The sequence below is a fragment of the Phyllopteryx taeniolatus genome, chromosome 2 (genome assembly GCF_024500385.1).
Source record: "Phyllopteryx taeniolatus isolate TA_2022b chromosome 2, UOR_Ptae_1.2, whole genome shotgun sequence".
In the NCBI taxonomy this organism is placed as follows: Eukaryota; Metazoa; Chordata; class Actinopteri; order Syngnathiformes; family Syngnathidae; genus Phyllopteryx; species Phyllopteryx taeniolatus.
This window is the reverse complement of record NC_084503.1, coordinates 18,907-41,961: the sequence shown is the minus strand read 5'-3', so window position 1 is coordinate 41,961 and position 23,055 is coordinate 18,907. Positions and strand designations below refer to the sequence as shown.

Genomic DNA, 23,055 nt, shown 5'->3' with positions numbered 1-23,055 from the left:
AAAAACATGCATGAATTGGAGACTCTAAATTGCCCGTAGGCATGACTGGTTGTTTGTTCCTATGTGCCCTGCGATTGGCTGGCAACCAGTTCAGGGTGTACCCCGCCTCCTGCCCGATGACAGCTGGGATAGGCTCCAGCACGCCCGCGACCCTAGTGAGGAGAAGTGGCTAAGAAAATGGATGGATGGATGGATGGATTATTTGGGTTATTATTAATTTCTTTTTCATTATTTTCATGTTTTGAATTTCCTTCCTTCCTTCCTTCCTTCCTTCCTTCCTTCCTTCCTTCCATCCATCCATCCATCCATTTTCCTCCGCTTATCTGAGGTCGGGTCGCGGGGGCAGCAACCTCAGCAGGGAAGCCCAGACTTTCCTCTCCCCAGCCACTTCCTCCAGCTCTTCCGAGGGGATCCCGAGGTGTTCCCAGGTCAGCCGAGAGACATAGTCTCTCCAGCGTGTCCTGCGTCGTCCCCGGGGTCTCCTCCCGGTGGGACGTGCCTGGAACACCTCACCAGGGAGGCGTCCGGGAGGCATCCTAATCAGATATCCGAGCCACCTCATCTGACTCCTCTCAAGGAGTCAGATGAGGTGCAGTGGCTCTACTCTGAGCTCCTCCCGGATGACCAAGTTTCTCACCCTCTCTCTCAGGGAGAGCCCGGACACCCTGCGGAGGAAACTCATTTCGGCCGCTCGTATCCGGGATCTTGTTCTTTCAGTCACGATCCACAGCTCGTGGCCATAGGTGATGAGGGTAGGAACGTAGATCGACCGGTAAATCGAGAGCTTCGCCTTTCGGCTTAGCTACTTCTTCACCACAACGGACCGATACAAAGTCACCGCTGCACCGATCCGCCTGTCGATCTCCTGTTCCATTCTTGGATGTTGTCATATTGTATATCTGTGACCCGGAAATACGTCAGTCCCATTCTCTCCCAGCATTGAGCCACTGCCAGTAAACAACAGCGGCCAATTCTGAAACCGAAAGAGCAGTGTAAGTGACAAATAGACACTATTTTTGGACACACGGTTCGGTCCTGACGTTTAGTTTTATCCGATTTCTGTTATTATTATCAAGGTTCCAGTGTGTGTGTGTGTATATGCATGGAACCAATACATCTTTTTAAAATGGTTTTATTTTGTCAAACACCAAAATTGGTTCAGTCAATTGAAAAGAATTGAACAATTAAAAGCCACATTTATCATGGTTCAAAATGTATTTTGTCAGTTTGTTTTCAACAGGTCAAGTGAAATGGAGTTAAGTGGGGTATGTGTCATGTAGTGCCCTGCAGTAGCGTTTTGGAGCCCGGATGGCGCTTTGCGCCCCCTCGTCCTCTCTCTCCCCTCCCCTCTCTGTTTCAGCTTCTCCTCAAGCCATGCACCTGTCTCCAATCAACCCTCATCACCACCTACATTGAAGCCTGCCTGTTCCCAGAAACCCTCGCCAAAGCATTGCAGCTTCTCCTAGCGGTACCACGGCCCACCGTACTCATGTAAGCTACTCAACTCCTCATTCGCTTGTTAACTCTTGTGTGTCCTCGTTCCCGGTGTTCCTGACCCACGTCATTCCTGCCAGCCCCCTATTCTGTCCACTGCCTGCCACCTGTCCACGCCGCCACCTGTCAACACATCCGGGACCACTTCCATAACCTTTGCTGAATAAACTGTTCATCATTTTACATCAGCCTCCACCTGCTCTTGGGTTCAGCTCCATCCCACACCTGACAGTATCTTGTTTCAAAATGCCTTTTCAGGTACGTTTTGAGCCGTGTCAACTTAATAAATTGCAATCATCCTTTATAATAGGGAAACACAGAGCGGCAGCATTAAACATATTGCAGGAACTGTACAGATAAATGACAGTGGAATTAAGAAAAAAACAAAAAACAGTAACAGGCATTCAACTGGGGCTGTGATCTTTTTTTAATTCATTACACTTTCAGTTACATGCATACATTACATGCTTCTGGACGTTTCAGATGAGAATAGTCAAGTCACTTCACACAACACGGATTGATTAGGATTTTCCATCATTTGTAACAAGTACAGTGTTTTGGGAAAGATCGTGAGTTTCACAAGGGTCCGCTGTGAATGACACTAAGTGGCTGGAGCGGGAAAAGTTGCAGCAAAAAACAGAATGGAACAAACAAAATGGAATGAGCTGCAGCTCACAGCGTAATTTGAGTAACCTTTACAAAAATGTCCATTAACGCGACTGAGGCAGAGGGCAGTCTGATGGGAGTGTGAGCCTGGACACTTAACACGTAGTTAGTTTTTATCAGATGAGTCAGACTAAAATCTCTTTTGTGCCAAAGAGATCACTGTGAGCTTGGAGAATTAAGTGTGTGTGTTCATGTGTCCGTGCGTGCATGCATGCGCGTGTCTGTCGGAAAATGAACCATGACAGTACAGGAAGTCAATCTTTTGCTACTCCTGCAAAAGAAACTCTTTCTGCAGTCTTCTGTTACGATGAGTGCAGTAGAAATGCTTTCACTAGAAAGTTGCTTAATATTACTTGATGGAGCTATGTTTTGTCAAATTTAATATAAATAATTTTTGGAGGTGAAAATATAAATGCTTTATTTTTGCTCAAGGTAAAATGATTCCTATACATCTTTCCAAAATTCCCCCATTGTTGCTCTTTTTCTTACAAATATTGAATCTTGTTTTTAAATGATGTCATAAAAACATGTTGATTTGTAAAATCCCTTCGAGTGCCTGAGCCTTCTGATATGGTGATTGATTCTCCTCTTTGCATGGGTGCTTGAATGAATTACTTTAAGAAAAGGTTGAAATGAAATATTTGACTTTTATCCCATCACCTTTAAAATGGAAGGACTGCACTTTCAACACTTTATTCCGACTGGTGCATTTCAGACTTACTCTTGTCGTTCATTAGAAATCAAATGACACTGCCCACTTCCACAGGCTCAGTCATGGCGTGTGGTCAACAACGCATAAGGGATGAATATGGAGGCGTTACGTTAGTTTTGTCCTCAGCTGTCCTTGGGGCTCTTTTAAAGTGTGAGTGACACTTAAAATGGGAATCATCATTTTTGTCAACAATGACATTTTTGTTGTGTTTTGGTAAATGGAATGAAAAAGAAGACTTACGGGCAGAAACACTAGACACAATAAATTCAAAATTAAACATTGGTCCTTCCTTACTTTTTTGAGTTGAATAGCTGTTTAAAAAACTGAGGAGGTTGGCTCACATTTGTGCACATGACCAAAGGCCCAGAGTGAAGTTTCAGGACTTAAAAAAATGTGCCACCCCATTTAATGACATTAAACTACAGTTGGAAGTAAATTCAGCTGTGCTTTGTTCAGTTCGATGTGAGACAATAATGATTTGAATATGAGGTAATGATGTTTTCATGACATTCAACCACTAACCCTTCAACCACAGTCTGAACGACAACACAGTATAAGGAAAAACCATTAAGTCTCATCTTTGGAGGCCCTTGACTGGAACTTATGGAGATAATCATTCATTCAATCAAGCTCTGCTTTCAGTCCAAGGTCTTTGTAACATAACAAAGGAATTCACAGGAAGAGGAAGTATGCCATGAATAATCATTAATGCCCACCAACTGGCATGAATTCCACCCTCAACATTTAGTTTGTAGCGAAGACACTGTAGCTAGGGCTTCTTTTCTGCATGTGACTGACCGGTGGCATTAATAGCAGTTGTGGCGGGCAAGTCTGGGTACACTAAGAAGCCAGTGAAAGTGATGTATTTGGCGTGGTTGCTGTAAGCTCCAAAGCCATCTCTCTGGTGGGAGTAGAGCCACACGATGTCACCTGCTTTCAGCGAGAGCATCAAGCTCTGACTCTGCAGAGCTTTCTCTCCGGGGCTGTCATCATAGATCATTGCCTGCACTTCCAGGTGGTTCTTCATCAGCTTGACGGAAAGAGTCTTCTGAGGAAGCTTGCCCATGTTGAACGAGAAATAGTACGCACCAGGAACACGGCACTTGAAGATCCCCTCCGTCAAGTTGAAGTCCTCCCCGATGTTGACAAACGCCGTGTCAAAGCTGACTGGCTTGTGCTGTGACATACCCATCTTATTCACTCCTAATATACTCTGTGTACGCCCCACTGAGAAAGCAGATTGTGGGTCTTCCTCTTGCTCCTCGTCATCATCCCGACGTGGCTCCATCTCGCCCACCGTGTTCTTCAGATCAGACCCAACATCCACTGTGGCCTGGTGACTATTCCACATTGGCATGTTGTCCTGTTGAAGCTTCTGGGAGTTATAGGCTGGATGGTGCTGCTGCGAGCGGTGTGCCTGGTAGTCGTATGTGTCAGGGTAGATGAGGTAACCATTGAAGGTGGTGTAGTGCCCAGTGTTGCTATAGAGGGCATAGCGCGGATCCCCATGGAGACGGAGCCAGATGGTGTCACCAAATTCCAGCTGCACCATGATACTCTGGCTCTGTACCTAAAGGATTGAAGCAGACTGCAAGTGAGGTCTCAACAAATCGACACAATTCTAAGATTGTTTTGGGGACACATTTCGATAAAAGCTTTTAATAAAGCAACATCAACCTTAACGTACGACCAAGCTACAGTAAAAATGCTTGGAGCAGAGAGGTGTACAAAAACTGGAGAGGTCCAGTTGCAGTTACAGTATGCACGGGACTAAATCAAATTAACTCCAAAAAGGAGAAGAGGTGTGCTCTTTCAAAAAACGGATGTCCATCCATCCATCCATTTTCTGAGCCGCTTCTCCTCACGCGGGACGCGGGCGTGCTGGAGCCAATCCCAGCTGTCATCGGGCAGGAGGCGGGGCACACCCTGAACTGGTTGCCAGCCAATCGCAGGGCACATACAAACAAACAACCATTCCCACTCACATTCACACCTACGGGCAATTTAGAGTCTCCAATTAATGGATGTTTTCGGGATGTGGGAGGAAACCGGAGTACCCGGAGAAAACCCACCCAGGCACGGCAACGAGACTGACTCGAACCTGCCGTGTTTGATTGAGAACTTGCCCAACTGTTCATTTCGGATACAGAAGATGAGGACTTTGATGGATTTGTGGATGAGGATTGATCCAAAAATAACGTGAGTACATTGTTAAATACTTCAATAAAGTACAACCGAACTCCGTTTTGCTCCCGCTGGCTTTTTAAAAACATTGTTTTAGCGTGCATGCATGCTACCGTATGTTTTAAGATAGCGTATGTTTTACCATGCCTGCGCCCAATAATGCGGTGCGCCTTATGTATACAGAAATAGACTCCGTAACCGAGACTGCGCCTTTTATAACGGTGCGCCGTATGGTCGTGAAAATACGGTACATGAAGTCAACCGTGCAGCGCGTTAAACCAGCTCACAGTCCGGAGTCCAGACGAAGTTGAGAGTTCTCACTTTTCATTGTAAATATTGAAGCTAGGTATTACCCTCCATGACCAATTTATGACCGCGCACTTCAGGATGAATAATTAACCCACAATGAATTGTATGATTAACACGCCAGTAAAACTGTCTTCTTAATACGTAAATAAAAAAGTAGCCACCATCAAATACACTTTTTACTCAGGAAAATAACACAAATAGTGTGCCGACAGTGAAATCGTGCATTTCTTTGCACTTTTATGCGACTGCACCATCACTGTGCATTGTGTCATAAACAATCACTTCCCAATCGCTTTCTTCCATTTGTTGGGAAAAAGAGCGATCTTGGATAAGCTGAACAGCTCTTTGTTCGAATCAGCAGTGAGAAATTAGTATTTGGTAAAAGACATTGATGATGAAAAAGTAACTATTGTTGGTTTGAAGAAGTAACTGTCGTCTAATTACTTTCCCGGGGAAAGTAACACGTTTCTTTGCTCGGCGGATTTTGGGAGTAACTTTGTAACACTGATCATAACCCATTGAAGTGCTCACTAATTATATCTTGCGATACTTTTACAACCTCAGGGGGATTCATCATTACACTTACGAAGGTCAAGGGTCAGGGCCATAAACACTCCAAGGGTACAATCTGTACAAAAGCCCAATTCTCTATTCTCTCTCTTTTATGCAAAAATGACATAACCAACCACAAACCAAAACTATCTGACTGATGAGCAAACATTACCTATTTAAGAATTGTCTGTATATGGTTATACATAATTAGTTGTTTCCATTGTGAAACAAACCTTTGGGTCATGGATGAATATACTGAATGTTCAATCTGTAGTGATTACAACTGAGCGGCACGGTGGACGACCGGTTAGCACGTCTGCCTCACAGTTCTGAGAACCTGGGTTAGAAATCCGGCCTGCTTGTGTGGAGTTTGCATGTTCTCCCCATGCCTGTGTGGGTTTTCTCTGGGTAGTCCAGGTTCCTCCCACATTCCCCCCCAAAATCCACGGTAGGTTAATTGAAGACCTTAAATTGCCCGTAGGTGTGAATGTGAGTGCGAATGGTTGTTTGTTGATATCTGCCCCGTGATTGGCTGGCGACCGGTTCAGGGTGTACCCGGCCTCTCGCCGAGAGTCAGCTGGGATAGGCTCCAGCCCGCCCGCAACCCTAGTGAGGATAAGCGGCTCGGAAAATGGATGGACGGATGATTACAACTGCAACAAAAATATTTTATTTCTTGTAATTGCCAAAGAAAAAGAAAAAAATATAAGAATTGTGTTTTTCCACGTATTTGCTGCGTGTGCGTATGTGCACCCCTCTTCGGCCTTCCACCCGGCAGGAGTTGCCATTCCTCTCCAATGCATCAGTGTGGTTGGAATGCTGCAGTGACAGAGCACTGACCTACCTTCCTCTCCTCTCCAGCATTCTCTTCATACACAATGGCTTGCACCTCATTTCTGTTCTTCATCAGCATCACAGACAAGTCTTTATGGGGGAACTTTCCCACTGTAAATGAGAAGTAGTAGGCCCCAGGGATGCGGCAGTGCAACAAGCCAGTTTTGGGGTCAAAATCTCCACCAATGTTGACGTAGACCGTGTCAAAGATCACCGTCATCTTGGGTCCACCTTCCATGCTGTTGGTTCGTGCGACTGAGAAAGCCGACCGTAATTCAGCGTTGTTCAGCAGCTGAGCGAAACCCATCACAGCACCCGTGTGGCTCAGGCACAGCAAGCCAATCAGCAGGCTTGCTGAGAGCAGCATCGTATCTCTGGAAGGAAGGAAAACACTTTTGTCATTTCACCTGACAATAACATTGCAGTTAAAAGATAAATAACCTGTGATATATGAGAGTGTCAGCGAAACAAACAAGAAAGACAGGATATATTTGAACATGAATACTTATACTATGTGGCGAATACGCCCTATGGAACACGTGTCGACGGCACCCCCACGAGCTGATAACCTTTGCATTCTTGCCTTCTGACCCTCAACGAGCCGGTCTGTTTCCACAAGACACAGAAAATCTGGTTTAGGTCACCTGGGCCATAAACTGGTCAAGAGTCCTCCTCCAGCCATTCTGACTGATTTCTCCAAAAAAAAAAGACCTTTTTCTGCAGATTGATCTAATGACCATGAATTTGGGAAACCTTCTTTTCAAATGTGACAGTTCGGGACCATTGACAACAATGGATTTATTAGTTAGACAGGCCACAAATTAAAAGGAACACAAATGAATTCCAATGGACCATCGGGGATCATTGGTGGAGCACGGGCGACACCTGCTGGCATTTAAGTGTCACTGCAAGCTTGACCTTCGTTTCACAGTTTTACCGTGTTAAATGTCTCTTTTGATATTTTATTATTTTGTATGCTCCCAGTGTATATCATGATACCAATGTCACTAATTACTGTTTCTTTCAGGTCTGCTGTCAAATCTGTTTGTCAACCGAATAAGATTTGTGTTTTACCTCAGACAACACGAAATTGTTACATCACGGACATTAAGTGTTTTTCGCTATTAAATAAGGTTGAAACAGACATTCCATAGATTAACCATGGTGTGTGAGACAATGCAAAAGCTGGGAATTGATTAGACCGGCGGCACGGTGAGCGACTGGTTAGAGCGTCTGCCTCACAGTTCTGAGGACCGGGGTGCAATCCCCGGCCACGCCAGTGTGGAGTTTGCATGTTCTCCCCGTGCCTGCCTAGGTTTTCTCCGGGCACTCCGGTTTCCTCCCACATCCCAAAAACATGCGCGTTAATTGAAAACTCTAAATTGCCCGTAGGTGTGCATGTGAGTGCGAATGGTTGTTTGTTTGTATGTGCCCTGCGATTGGCTGGCAACCAGTTCGGGGTGTACCCCGCCTCCTGCCCGATGACAGCTGGGATAGGCTCCAGCACGCCCGCGACCCTTGTGAGGAGAAGCGGTTCAGAAAATGGATGGATGGATGGATGGATGGTTTTAGACCACAGATGATTCTAGAGTGAAATTCACAATTGGATGTGTGGTCTGTCCTTCCCGCTCTGGCCTTTTGGGGCAACTCCCCTTTTTCTTGGTACAAACGACCGAAGCCTTTCGTTCTCTAGCTTGTTTCCTGCTCTGCCGAAGACGCTGGCTCCCAGCCAAAAAGCCCCACTCGTCACCACAAGGAGGGGGTGACCCAAAACCGCCTAGGCCCCGCCAAATCTTCCTAGCCGCTCTGACAATCGCTTACCGCAGACTTATTCTGCCAACTCCACGTTTGTGTGAGCGTGAGTCACCAGCAAGAGGAATCAGGTAGGAAGGATTTGCACGTGCAAGTTTTTTCTGAGCACGTGGCGAACAACGTCACCCAGGCACTTCAGCCACTCTGCCCTTGCTGTTTGTTTCTCTTTTCTCCTTTTTCTTCAAACCAACCTGCCGAAGTCCTCGTCCATGTAACAGAAGGATTGACCGGCCTGCCTCATTTTTGTTCTGCGCAACATGAATGCAACTACCTGATTACCTAGTACAAATTGGTGCATAATTGTGCTTAAACTAAGGGTCACAGAAATTCCCAGCTCTCGCATCTCTCACTGTACATCCTATTCCACACTTACATCATGAGTTCAGCCTTTTTTTTAAAAATGTTTATCTGTACGTTTTTTTGTAGTAAAGTCCCTCTGCATTGTTTCCCCTGTAGTTCCCCAGTAGATTTAATGACATTTTCTAATGTCATTAAATGACATGTTGCAATGGAATTGTAAGCTAACTGTTTAAGAAGTTAAGAGGGAAGAAGCTGTTGAAATGACTTCTTGTTGTAGTTTGCATTGTTCGGTAGAGCCTACCTGAGGGAAGGAGCTGGAAAAGCTGGTGACCAGGATGTGGAGGGTCCAAGAGGATTTTGGATGCTCTTGTCTTAGTTCTGGCAGCGTGCAATTCCTCAAGGGTGGGTAGGGTGGTACCGACAATCTTTTCAGCAGTTTTGATTGTCCGTTGCAGACGGAGTTCGTCCTTTTTTGTAGCAGCATCAAACCATTGAACCATCAAACTGATTCCTGGACTGGAGAAGCTTGGATGAAAGGAGTTCAGGGATGATGGTGTTGAACGCTGTGCTGAAGTCCACGAACAGGATCCTCGCGTAGGTGCCCGCACTGTCGAGGGGTTGTAGGATGAAGTGCGGTCCCATGTTGACTGCATCATCCGCAGACCTGTTCGCTCGGTAGGCAAACTGGAGGGGACCTGTGACGCTCTTTAAGGTGGTCCAGCACGAGACGTTCAAAGGACTTCATGACCACAGATGTCAACGCAATTGGCTTAGAAGGTGTAAAGATTTTGATCAGCCCCCTAGTTTTCTTAGAAAGGTTCAATGCACTTTTTTAAAATAAAATTTGCTTTGATAAATAAATATGGATTGTGTAGATGATGTGGTTCTGTTGGCTTCATCAAGCCATGATCTCCAACTCTCAGCCGAGTGTGAAGTGGCTGTGATGCATTGCACTGGACTATTGCAATATTAGTCATTCGAACTGCTGTAATTGCGAGAGGACTCTGCATCTTTTTGCACAATTGTCAAAATATTTTTTTTTTTTTAATGTACCGGCATTACTAGATAACTAGCAACCCTTTACTGCTCAGTGACTGTTTTTTTTGTTTGTTTTTTTTGTCTATGTCTTTCTGTCTCCAAAGTGTTCTGTAAATTGACTGTCTGTTGTCGTACTAGAGCGGCTCCAACTATCGGAGAAAAGTTCCTTGTGTGTTTTTGGACATACTTGGCAAATAAAGATGATTCTGATTCTGATGAAAATGAGCACCACCAAATCTGAGACCATGGTCCTCAGTCAGAAAAGGGAGATCCTTCCCCAAGTGGAGGAGTTCAAGTATCTTGGCGTCTTGTTCACCAGTGAGGGAAGAATGGAAAGGGACCTTGACAGGCGGATCGGTGCAGCGTCTGCAGTGATGCGGAATTTGTGTCCGTTGGGGTGACGAAGGAGCAAAGCCGAAAGGCGAAGCTCTCAATTTACCGGTCGATCTACCTTCCTACCCACACATATGGTCACGAGCTGTGCGTCGTGACTGAAAGAGCAAGATCCCGGATACAAGCAGCCAAAATAAGTTTCCTCCGCAGGGTGTCCGGACTCTCCCTTAGAGATAGGGTGAGAAGCTCGGTCATCCGGGAGGGGCTCAGAGTAGAACTGCTGCTCCTCCACATTGAAAGGAGCCAGATGAGGTGGCTAGGGCATGTGATTAGGATGCCTCACCGGACGCCTCCCTGGTGAGGTGTTCCGGGCACGTCCCACTGGGAGGGGATCCCCGGGGATGACCCAGGACACGCTGGAGAGACTATGCCTGGGAATGCCTTGGGATACGTCCGGAAGAGCTGGATGAAGTGGCTGGGAGAGAGGGAAGTCTAGGCGTCCCTGCTGAAGCTACTGCCCCCGCGACCTAACCTCGGATAAGCGGAAGAAAATGGATGGATATTTATACACACATACATATATATATATATATATATATATATATATATATATATATATATATATATATATATATTTATGGATTTTAAAATACAATAAATATATAAATGCAGTATATATGTGCATATTAATTAAATATACATATATTAAAATATATATCTATATATTGTTGGTTAAATGACTCAAGGACTCAAAAGAAACTCAAAGTGTAGGACTTGACTCGGGACTTGCATGTCTCGACTTGAGACTTGACTTGGGACTTGCCTGTTTCCACTTAGGACTTGACTTGGGACTTAAGGGCCAAAGAATTGAGACTTAAGTACTTGTGACTTGCAAAGCATTGACTTGATCCCACCTCTGACACCCACAATCTAAGAGAACAAATGTATACCTTAATGATACCTTTAAATAATATGAGGTTTATAAGATTATTATAAGATAATTGCGCTCAATTTTGATTGACACTGGCAGAAATAATTTAACAATATTGTAATAGTTAACATTGTGATTAACACGAGGCTCTTTTATTGTTGCCTACATGCAATGCTCTTAGTGACAGAATAGTTTCAGTGTCACTGATGGTGTCGTGGTCCACTCGCCTGACTTTGGTGCGGGCAGCGTGGGTTCAGTTCCCACTCAGTGACGGTGTGAATGTGAGTGCGAATGGTCGTCCGTGTCTATATGTGCCCTGCGACTGACTGGCGACCACTTCAGGGTGTAGTCCGCCTTTCGCCCGAAGTCAGCTGGGATAGGCTCCATCGCCCTGCGACCCTGAACAGGATAAGCGGTGTTGAGAATGGATGGATGATAGGTTCAGTGCTACTATTCTCAGTTGTAGTAGTAATGCTAGTAATAGTTGTTTTACAAATGTACTGCCCTCACTATGAATATTCATCACAGCATTATTACTGTTATTGATACATTTGTCATGCGCTGTGCCCTGCAGTTCTTTTGTTGGAGCTTGGGTGGTGCTTTGCGCTCCTCTTGCCCTCTCTCTCTCTCCCTCCCTCTCTCTCTCTCTCACAGTCTCTCTCTCTCTCTCTCTCTCTCTCGAATCAGCACCACCTCGGCCGTGCACCTGTCATCAATCAGCCTTCATCATCACCTGCATAAAAGCCTGCCAGAAACTCTCGCCAGAGTATTAACGTTCTCCTGTGGTACAACGGCTCTCAAACCTGCATGTATGCTCCGCCAGTCTTGCCATACCTCTGACCTCCCTGTTTTTCCTTGTCCTCAGTTCGTTCCCTGCCGTGCTGTCCTCCTCCATCACGCCGCCAAGCCATCCACCTGCTCACTCCACCGCCTTCTGCAAGTTTCCTGTCCCGACGACCTGCCAATATGCCCCAGGGATCCACCTTGATAATTCTCCTCCAATAAACCTTTCACCACAACCATCTCAGCTTCTGGGTCCAGAGTAAAATCATACCATCGTAAAGTGACAACATCTACTCTATGTTATGCACATTTTCTTAATTTCATTCCTAATGAGCTGATTTTTTTCAGTAACAAATTGCATGAAATCATCCGCTTCAAATGTTTTTTACATTGTTATATAGTAGGAAAACATTGTTTAGATATTTGAGCTATCATAAAAGGGGCAAAAATTGCATAAAAGTGAAAGTTCTGCTTGAAATGCATCATTTCACAAAAAGCGCTTTTTCTCATTTTTTTTCTTGGAAATGGTTATTTTCAAGAAACTTACCCATGTTCAACTGCTGCTTACTAAAGAACGGTATAAGGTAGAAATGTACTTTTTTTTCCTGATGAAAGAAGACGGTTAAATCTTTCTGTGCTGGGTTCCATGTTTCTATAGTGATAGAACACAATTTTCTGTAGGCCTTAAAAAATCTGTTAAAATTGTCAAAAAAGGCTGTGTTGCACGAGTCCATACTCATATTTATTTGGTCATAGATTTCGAGGAGAAGTCTGTGGGGTTAGCCAAATAACCTCGTCGGTGTTAGGGTTAGTGATGCGGCTGAAACCGGTAGCCTCGAAAACAGGGCTACTCCGCGATAAAAAAATTCTAAATAGTCTGAAAAAGTGAAAACAAATGTAAAAGTAAAATGTTAAAATTTAGCGTTGAGGTGACTCAACGCTAAGTCGGAGCAAGCTGTCAATGCTGTGGGGTCGGAACAGCCCACACATGCTGAACTAAAAAAGAAGTGGTCAGACATTAAGGTGGATGTGAAGCGGAGGACAGCTGCCCACCGCCAAAGTGTTCCCAAAGCAGGCGGAAGATCCGGCGCGGAGGGCCTCACCCCGTTCGAGTAGAGAATCGTTGCGATCATGGGTGACTCTGCTCACCCCATAAGGTTAATACCATGTATTTTTCTAACTCATAACAAATGTGTTCATACAGTGACCTACACTCAGCCCTGTGAGATAAAGGTTCATGTGTAAATGTTGTATGTATGGTATTTGTAATAAATCTTTTGAATTCAAATAGAAGCACATCAGCATATGAAAGAGGATATCAAAAACTTTGAGTCCTTTTTGATGACTCAATTTATTATTTTAATACACAAGAGAGGACAGGCACATTGAAAAAGAATAGAAATTTTTTTAGGAGAAAACCCCTTTTTCTCCAAAAAAAAAATAACCAATTGTTTTTTTTATGTCAATTATGCCATTTGAACACATTTTAATCATGTGCAACCGATGTACATGGAAATTCAAAGGACTGTTTTTATGCGCGACATGTTCGGGGGGATTCGGCCACCGTCCCTGTCGTCTCCTCCGGCATCCCCGGGGTATCCGGCCCAATTACGCTCCAACAACCGGCTGCTGCTGCACCCGTGCAGAGTGATAAAAAGAGTCCTTTGAATTTACTTCATTTGAACGTACATGGGTTGCACGTGATTAAAATATGTTAAAATTACATAATTTACCCCTCTTCTCCTAAAAAAATAATAATAATTTCAACCCATTTGAATCATGTGCAACCAATGTTCATGTTCATATGAAGTACATCCAAAGGTCTTTTTTTTCAGTGCATGTGCTGGAGTCACGAAGCGATTGTGAGGTGGCATAAATGATCGCCTTGATCAATGAATAGGTGTACTCACAAATATCAGTGGGTCATTAAATACACTGATTAACAAATGAATTCTGAGTCCTCGCCTCAATTACATTGTTGAAATCAAATGTTACCGGGCATGAATTGTTCATCAGTGCTAATTGTTCATGTGTCTCTGATATGCAGATTTATGATAACCCTTTCCCATCATCACCTCTAAGTGTCGCCAAAGCACCAAAAGCTGCGGAAATGTGCGTACGCCAGCCATGCGATTGGCGTGAGGCACCGCACATTTCCACGCTCATTTCACTCTTGATACATCTGACCTTTGCTGTGTAAAAGAACGTACGCCATGTTCTTTGTGTGTACGCACCTTTTGTACATGAGGCCCCTGGGCACTTGGAACATATCAAAGAGCCAGGGAGTTAGTTATCTGTAGGTGCAGTGAGAGACCCTACTGCTGCAATCCCTCTCATTAGTCTCACTTCCGCTCTTCCCTGCTTCTCATCTTCGACACTTGTCAGTAAGCTGTCAGATGCCTGTTTGGCTGCAGACAGAGAACCAGCCTTGCGACGTAATGAATGTCAGTGAAGGGAAGAGCAAAAGATAGAAAGTAAGATTTCACCCTACATGCCAGGTTTGTCATCTGAAGCTTGGACACCAGAGGAGATGTATTTCTCAGAGCTTCAAGCCATCCTGTCTTCTATCTCCTGCCACTGCCTGACAACAAAGCAGCAACAAGACTGCTACTCTTTGAAGGTAATATGGAATACTTTATAATATTCCAATATGTAATTCTATATGTAATATAATATAATATAGAGTTTCATGGTGTAACTGGTTTGGAAGGTAAGCAAGGATGTTTATTGCAGTATAATCAGATAAGGGGCTAGGAGTTTATTGCAGGAAAGCCCCCCCACCAGGCTGTATGTGGAGACCATATAGAACAGATGTCAAGGAAGAAAAGGACTGCGGGGAGCCACTATAAACATTAGATGGAAGAATGTGGGACGGCGTCTGGAGACGGCATCTGGAGCCAGCGGCAAATGGTCATCATTCTGCAGAGCAACGATGACGTCAGATGGCACCGTGGACCAATCAGACGACAGCGATTCCATACTTCCACTTTGAAACATTGTTTAAGTCTGGGGTAGAAACCGATAGGTTTTTGTTCAACTACTCTATCTGCTCAGGATAAGATAGGGATAGTTACAAACCCAGAGCTCTCCGAAATGTATAGACTCCTCTGTCAGGAATAAAGTGGTTGGTTTTTTAATACATTGTTATGAACGTAGTTCTTTGACGAAAACGAGCACGCTGGGAACCACGAGAGTAATAGGAGATTTTAAACACAGGTTCCTTCATCTTTTACCGAATACAACTAAAAAGAATGAACAGGGGAAGGGCAGAAGGACGAGAACTACGGCAGCAGGCTAAAAGAAAATCTCATTTGATTCAGATTACCACAGAAATGTTTGGCTCTCATAGATAAAAGTTCAAAAGAGTACTCCAAATTGCTATGTGCATTTCGACACGCTTCTGTGAGGTAGCAATTGCAATAGTAAGTAGTAGTGGTAACGTGTAACAAGATACTGTAATTCACAAGACACAATTCCTTGATTTGTAGACTGTGAACAGGGAACATATCCATCTGTCTTTTGTAGCTTGCAACCACATATACCGTATACAACCCATTACAGGTTGCTGCTTATCAACAACAGATTAACCCTAACCCTATTTGCCTTTTATTTGGCTTTTGCACCCAAGCCACATAATGTCATTCCTCACCATTCTGTGGTCACTGTCAAGATTGAAAGAAATACAGAATGCATTTTGTCTTACTGGTTTGTGCAAAAAGCATACACATATACAGCAGCGTATGACAGAGGAATGCAAGAACAAACACACACAGACTGTAACAAACAGAAACCTGTGCTGCTTACAAATTTGATATCCGCACTGGGTTTTCTGTCGCAGCCTTGTCTTACACTGATGGAATAGGATAGTGTCACCGCAGACAAAAGGTCCCCTTTGTGCGGAAGCCCATTTTCGATGAGAGAGCTCATCACCTCAGCGCTATTCACATCACAGCTTCTTGTTGCCTGGGGGACCTCCACTGCCACCACCACAGATAACGAGATATACTGTATGTCAATCCTAAGATTGCCATGCATACTCTTCCATGTTAATAAGCAAGTGTTACGGCTCTTCTCTGGGTCTTCTCTTCTCCCATATTGTATCAGTGTTGGTATCACACACTGTATAACAATGGAGGCATGCTTTAGAGTACAGTGTATAGATTCCTTTCCGACTTGAGGTATCGCTATTTCACAGCAGATAAATATTGCATGCTGCTTGCTGAAATGTCCTGAATGTAAACAGAAATCACTTTACCCCAACATGCATCGCTATAGCGTGAGGTACAATCTGTTGTTATCCGAAAAATACATGCAACCCACAGATATTAAGGATTCATTAATCTGACTTGTTACCAGATCAAATAAGAACAATTCTATTGCTCCCGTTTATGGCAACACTAATCTCTCAGGATGCAAGAACGACTCCCCAGAACCTGGCGGTCTTGCTGTTTATATTGCATACCCACACACTCTAAACTTGGGCTGCTTGCACACAGCATTCACATTCATGCCTGCATGTCAGCATCACATACCATATTTGGCAAAAACCACTAAAAGTATCACATGATGATGAGGATAGTGATCACAGTGATGATGGTGATAATGATGATGTATTCTCACCTTTGCATATGTGTTTTGGGTAATCTCTCTTGGTTGTGTGCGCGAAGCATAGAGCAGCATTGAAACTTCCGACTCCCCAGCGCCGTTTGGATAAACCTCTCTCCCTTCCTCTCTATCTCCCCCTGCTCACCCTCCTCTTTTTCCTTCTATTAGCGCTCCCCTCCTTTGCCCATCACTCATTGTTCCATCTGCTCCTTCTCTCATTTTGTATGTTCTGTTAACACACCTCCACTCCACCCCTTCCCCCATCCTTACACACATATCATATACTATGGTGGGTTGTAATCTGATTGGTTTTAGAGGTGCAATGCATATACTGCAGAGATGCAGTTCAGATGCTGTCAGATACTCCCAGTCTGTGTGTGAGATTTGTTGGGTGCTGGTGATATTTCAGCAGACCCCATCCCCCACCCCCAGCTCATTGTGAGATGTCTTCATCTCACCATTCTTTTTATTTACGGTGCAACAGAAAATACATGTAACGCTTTTGAATTGTAATTCAGCCCACCCGAATTCCCGATATTTTAAATTTCTCACTCAAATATGCACAGAACCTCTCCTGTGCTTTGCTTCTCTAACCCCCCCCCCCACAGGCATTTGGCAGCCCGCTGAACTCGATTGCATCTGATCATCCTAGTCTTTGCATCAAACTGCTGTGCTGTTTGTATTTTGCCCAACGTGCAGTAATAGTTTTAAGAGTGGGCAGCAGAGCTCCAGAATGAGGCCAACCAAGTCCAGCATGCGTCTGCTCTGACATTGGAAGATGATGATATGTGAAACCGCCACTAACATTGGCACTATGCTCTATGTTTTTCATAGGGTTAGGTTAGGTGAGGGGAACCGAGCCTCCCCGTCGTAGGACGAGGAGGAAGTGCACGGTCCTTCCCCACCACCCCACGCTATGCAACAACCCGGCCCCACTGATGTGAACGCGCTGAAAGTCACCCTCGAAATGTGGTTCATTTGCCTTTGTGTTTGGATTTATTTACCGTTCCTTTTGTTTCCTCAATTTAGGTGTATTTAATTTGGTTGATTTACCTTATGTTATCCTTTTTCTATTTTTGTCCTTTATTCGGCCAAGCCTCACCCGCTTGGGCGCAGTACTTGATTTACCATGAAATTTGGTTAATTTACCTTAATTTTTTGGTTGTCTAATTTCACCCTTAATTTGATTAGTTTCTCCTTAATTTGTGGTTGTATTTGTCCCTTCTTTTGGTTTGTTTACCCTTAATGGTGGTTTTGTTGATTTAATTTTGGTAATCCATGCTCCTTCCATTTCCAATTGTTTTCCATCCGTCCTCCTTTTTAGGTTGTAATTTGGATTCAATAAATGTTCAATATAACCTTTGTTGTGCAATTTGCCTTAATTTGTGGTTATTTTTGTCCTTTGTTTAGTAAATTTACCTTTAGTTTTTGTTGGGGTTTATTGTTTTGTGTCCATTCTCTGTTCCTACCATCATTCTAGTGGGCCTGTATTGCGCAATATTTCGACACATCTCGGTCTTCATCAGGCGCTGCTCACCACCTCGGGGCGCTCGGTTTGCGCGTCTTATCCGGCATCCTTATCCTTTATGTTCCATATGATTTCTATCCTTACTTTTGTTGTTCGTTCTGAGTTGGTTTTCCTTTTGTGTTGGTTTTATTTGTCCATTATTTTAGGCTTAATTTACCGTTTTGTAGGTTTTGTTAATTTATCCCATAATTTAGGTTTGATTTACCGTCCCCATTAGGTTTTCATTATTTCTCTTGTTTTGAGTTAATTTTAGGGTCTAATTTGTGTTACCGTCCTCCCTCCATGTCCGATTGTTTCCATCCGTCCTTCAACTGTGTTTTTATATTTTGGCTTCTGTTTTGGTTACATTTAACTTTTCTCTCTAATTTGAGTTCAATTTTAGTTCCTTTTAACTTAATTTTGCCAAAAAACAACCCCTTAGGGTTAGGGTTGGGTTAGGGGAGGGGAACGGAACCCTCCCTCTCCCAGTATAGGGGAAATAATTCCCCTTCCGGGATCGGGGAGGAGATGCACGGTCCATCCCCCTGCGCCATCTCCCCATTCCTGGCGGCGTGCCTGCTGGCCCCGCCGGTCATAGTGGACCACTTTCCACTCTCCACCAGTCATCTTTGTTTTCATTTTCTTTTTTGTATTTCCAAATGAATTGTATAGAGTCGCTTTTGTTATTTATGTAATATTTTTTCTTTTAGATGTGCTATTTATTAATAGTTATGAATTTGTAATATATTTCTAATTATAACAACAAAAACCCACAAAAAAACAAAAAAAATCCCCCCAGAAACTTTTTTTGTCGACCAAACGGTGTGCCTCGACACCGTTTCGGCTCTAAGGAGCCTTCCTCAGGTCCTGGCACACCAAATTGAAAAAATACAATATACAATTAGGGGATGTTTACTGTCCAAACATCCAAACAAAACTGAGTCAGTAAAAACGTTCTTTCCTTTTATACCCACTGTTTTTTGTCCTATGTTTAAAAAGATCTTTTAAAAGAATAATGTTTGCAAAGTGCTTGTGTGCGTTGTGCCAGATGTGATTGTGTGTGCATCCAGGGGTCGGTGCGTCCCAGTAGTAAAAGCAGCATAAAGCTTAAGATCATGCCCAAGGTGAAGAGGGAGAAGGAAAAGCTCCACAAGCAGAAGTCAAACCGCTCGCTCTCAGGTTGGAACAGCCGATAAAACACACCCAAAGTCATCTAGCAGACAAATTGGAACGTGGACTGTTGTTTTGAGCAGGTTACTTTGCTTCCCTCTAGTGGCCTGGTGAGGTAAAATTTGCAGCCGCATGGCCAGCTACTTGAAGCTGCTTTCACACAGCATTCCATATTGTCCACAAATGTATTCTCCTTTCCTTTTTGAGAGCCTCACCCACCGAAATAGCCTTTGTCCTGAGAACATCCGTGCTTGCACACTCCCGATGTAGGTTGCAACATTAACATAATTAGATGTCAGCGTGCCAGATCCGATTGTTTTCAACACAAAGTAGCATGCATAGTGATTTTTAAAAAAATGAATACCTCTCCGACATTTTCAATCCAAAAAGTATTTTATACATGATAATTGGTCCTATAGTTGTGGCCAGTTGTTAAAGATGTACTGTTTTTAGAAGAACTTTCGTGAATCATTTTTGTGCGTAAGTGTATATAGAGTACATATTGTGGGCATCGGGCCAAATTGGGTCCGTCTATCCATCCATTTTCAACACCGCTTATACCGGTAAAGGTCGCGGGGCGCTGCGCCGGAGCCTATCCCAGCTGATTTTGGGCGAAAGGCAGACTACGTCCTGAACTGGTTGCCAGTCAGTCGCAGGGAACATATAGACAGGGACAACCATTTGCATTTACATTCACACTGTCACTGAGTGGGAACTGAACCCACGCTGTCCGCACCAAAGTCAGGTGAGTGTACCACTACACCATCAGTGACTTACCCAAATCTGTTCAATTTCCTATTTTTTCACCAATTGATACTGTTGTTCAGTTCACACGTGGGACTGTTATTCTTCCAAATGACTGAGTGTTGTCAATTGCTTGCTCTTTGATGATGCAGCGTTAATAAAGACGTAGTTATTTTTTTTTCCTGAAAAGTAATGGTTTTGGACATGCAAGTATTCCACCCAACGCCAATGATATCCAACCTATAGGATACAGCGTGGTTTTTGTATGAGCGCGCATTTGGAGTTTGTAATCGCTTGGGGTCGTGTCGCTTTAGGAACACGGGATGTCAAGTGTACGACTCCTGAAGCAGAATCGGCAGGCATCTGATGATCTTTTCCGGCCCCTAACCTTGACCGCCGCGAGTGAGGAGATGTCGTCCTCTTATCTGCCGGCACCCGCTGTTCTGACTGAGGCGTAGGCGGCAAGGATTAGCTGTTTTGCGTTTCCTTACTGTGCAATTTTTTTTTGGAAGCGGGGTCATTTGCATTGCTCCTCCACTGGCCTGCTGTGCTAATGAAAGAGCCTACAATTCTGTCATTTTGTCATAAACAGTGTCTACACGTTGCTTGCATGCACCAGAGTACAGATCATCTTTTAGAAACGACACGATCGAAACCGCCTTCAGACTGAAATGAGACACCTTGTTTCTACGCCACGCTACCTTCAATGACACCAGAAGCTGATGTGCAGAAATCTTGGATGTTGAACAGAAAAGAAAAACATTGACTGTATTTGTGTGTTGAGCTGTTAATAATACTACTGATAATAATACTGATAATGATGTGCACATGCAAGGTGCTCAAGCGGTTTTGACTTTGTTTGGCTTGTCGTGACCTCAACTGAAGAGGTCATGGGGATGGTTCACGATCAGCTGACTCGAGATGTAATGCACCAATGTGAATGTTTGCTTTGCCAGTAGTTCCCAATTGTTCTTATCGTCTTGCTCTCGTGGGTTTGCTGTACAATCCCCCAGGTCCCCCCAGGTCCCTCCAACCATCCCCCCGTGCATTCATAAACACGATAGGATAAATCAAGAAATCAAGTTGGCCAAATGGGGAAATTTGTCGTTTGCATAAGCATGTTTAGTCTAAGCTGATGCTTGCTGTGAGGGGCATACTAAATGATAGCGCGTGCAGGAACATGCTCGTTTCCGCTCACGGTCGAGCATTGCCAAGCTCCACTGTCGTCGGGTGCTGTTTCTGCATCCAGTGTGCGCTGCTGCCTTTTTGCCTTCAAGGCTTTTGTGGTGTTGTGCCAAGTAGAGCGACACACTCCAGTGGTGTGTGCAATGTGGCGTTCATTTCAAGTTTACTGTGTCTGGGCTCGCACTTTACAGACTCCTTGATGGGGGAAACGTGCGTGTGCACGCGTTTACGACAAATTAGCTGAAGAATATGAATTTTTATTTGTGATGAAGTATTAAATCCATCCATCCATCCATTTTCTGAGCCGCTTCTCCTCACTAGGGTCGCGGGCGTGCCGGAGCCTATCCCAGCTATCATCGGGCAGGAGGCGGGGTACACCCTGAACTGGTTGCCAGCCAGTCGCAGGGCACATACAAACTAACAACCATTCGCACGCACAGTCACACCTACGGGCAATTTAGAGTCTTCAATTAATGCATGTTTTTGGGATGTGGGAGGAAACCGGAGTGCCCGGAGAAAACCCACGCAGGCACGGGGAGAACATGCAAACTCCACACAGGCGGGGCCAGGGGAAGTATTAAATATGTAATATAAAAATGCACGCCCATCGATGTGATCCATGGCTGTGGCGTTCCTGCTCCTGCGTCCACTGATGCGCCGGGCCAACGTGTTACCATGGTAACCACGTTATCCATTTGAAGCTTAAAGCCAAAGCTTAAGTCGACTCATGAACCACTTATTGAAGAAGATAAAATGTTTGTGTACAACGTGTAACTTTTTGAAATTGTATCATCAACTTGTTCTGAACATATGAATGAAATGTGTATATGGGTTTTAAAAAGAAAGCTCATGTATATTTAATTTTATCAATGATTGTTTGAATGTAATTTAATGGGGTTAACAATGATTCCGCAATGCCGGGTGTTTGCACGAGTGTGTGCTTGTTGCCAGTTTTTCCGTCATGTAACAAAGATAAGCTTTGGAAAGTAAAATGACTTGATGGTGTGATAAATGTGCGTCTGCTGCTGCTTCCAACGTGTCTGACTTAAAAGTAAGTTTTATTAATACCTGCATGTAAGTTTGTTCAGTTTGTATGAAAATCCTTGCCGCAGCTTCTCCCTACGTACATTGTGACCAACAAAGCTGACACAATATGAAGTTGTCATTTCTCGTAATTGTTGATGAATGAAATGTTTAGAGTGAGGAGCTATAAAGGCGTTCTGTCATAAACTGACTTTGCCTCTTTTCCCAACACAACTCTGCTTTCAGCTGGACTATTGCATGACAGGCGTGCGTGTCAAATGCCTCAGTGTGTTCTGTATGTTGTTTGTGAATCTATCCAGTAAGGAATAAACCGTATTGGAAAACTAAGTGATTGTTGCAGTGCATTGTACTAGGAGGAAAGGTTGTCGAATATGTTTCATTTTCATCACAGTTTTTATTTTTGCAATAACTGAATGGCTCAGGGTCACTACACACAATGGAAGTCTTTCATTGGAATGTGATATTTTCAAAGAAATTTAGAAAACAAATATTCCCCAAACATTTTGGATTCTGCAGCTTTTGCCATAAATGTAGTACAATTTTTACATAGTTGTTTAATTAATTTGCATTTATTCTCATGAGGGCACAATTGGGATATAAGTGCATTACTTTTCTATTTAGAAGTGGAGGTATTTTTCACTTTATTTGCACAATGCAGACTTCGGCATCACGTGAATGACTTCAATCAAGCACGAGAAATGGACAGTTGTCGGACATAATTAGGACTTGGTCATCTGATTGGTCGCATTTGGCGCACACTAAGCTGATTGGTTAATGCAAAAAATCTATGATTGGTTAATGCAAAACATCTATTTCCGGTTTGGATCGCTTAAACGGGTGAGGCGAGTGACG

At 43.9% G+C, this 23,055-nt stretch overlaps 1 protein-coding gene across 3 annotated transcripts; it reads right to left on the bottom strand.

The window, feature by feature from the left end:
• Nucleotides 1-1,903: 1,903 nt before the first annotated feature.
• c1qtnf4 (C1q and TNF related 4) lies at nt 1,904-16,805 on the bottom strand. Of its 3 annotated transcripts, XM_061749903.1 has the most exons (4): nt 16,569-16,805; nt 12,000-12,123; nt 6,762-7,125; nt 1,904-4,442 (listed from the first exon to the last, which is right to left on the bottom strand). In XM_061749903.1, the coding sequence occupies exons 2-4, from the start codon at nt 12,074-12,076 to the stop codon at nt 3,642-3,644; spliced, it is 1,242 nt and encodes a 413-aa protein (XP_061605887.1). In that variant the 5' UTR covers nt 12,077-12,123; nt 16,569-16,805; the 3' UTR covers nt 1,904-3,641. The 3 variants fall into 3 exon arrangements, with proteins under 3 accessions (XP_061605887.1, XP_061605894.1, XP_061605902.1); XM_061749910.1 differs by lacking the exon at nt 12,000-12,123 and having other exon boundaries at nt 16,569-16,801; XM_061749918.1 differs by lacking the exons at nt 12,000-12,123; nt 16,569-16,805 and adding an exon at nt 9,165-10,768.
• Nucleotides 16,806-23,055: the final 6,250 nt, after the last annotated feature.

What these genes read in the sequence shown, in the direction of transcription:
- c1qtnf4 (XM_061749903.1), bottom strand. Translation starts at nt 12,076, where the DNA reads ATGGCTTGGCGGCGTGATGGAGGAGGACAGCACGGCAGGGAACGAACT. An exon ending in GAAAAACAGGGAGGTCAGAG is followed by an intron (nt 7,126 to 11,999) that starts GTATGGCAAGAC and finishes CCTTCCTTCCAG; the next exon opens with AGATACGATGCTGCTCTCAG. An exon ending in ATGCTGGAGAGGAGAGGAAG is followed by an intron (nt 4,443 to 6,761) that starts GTAGGTCAGTGC and finishes TCAATCCTTTAG; the next exon opens with GTACAGAGCCAGAGTATCAT.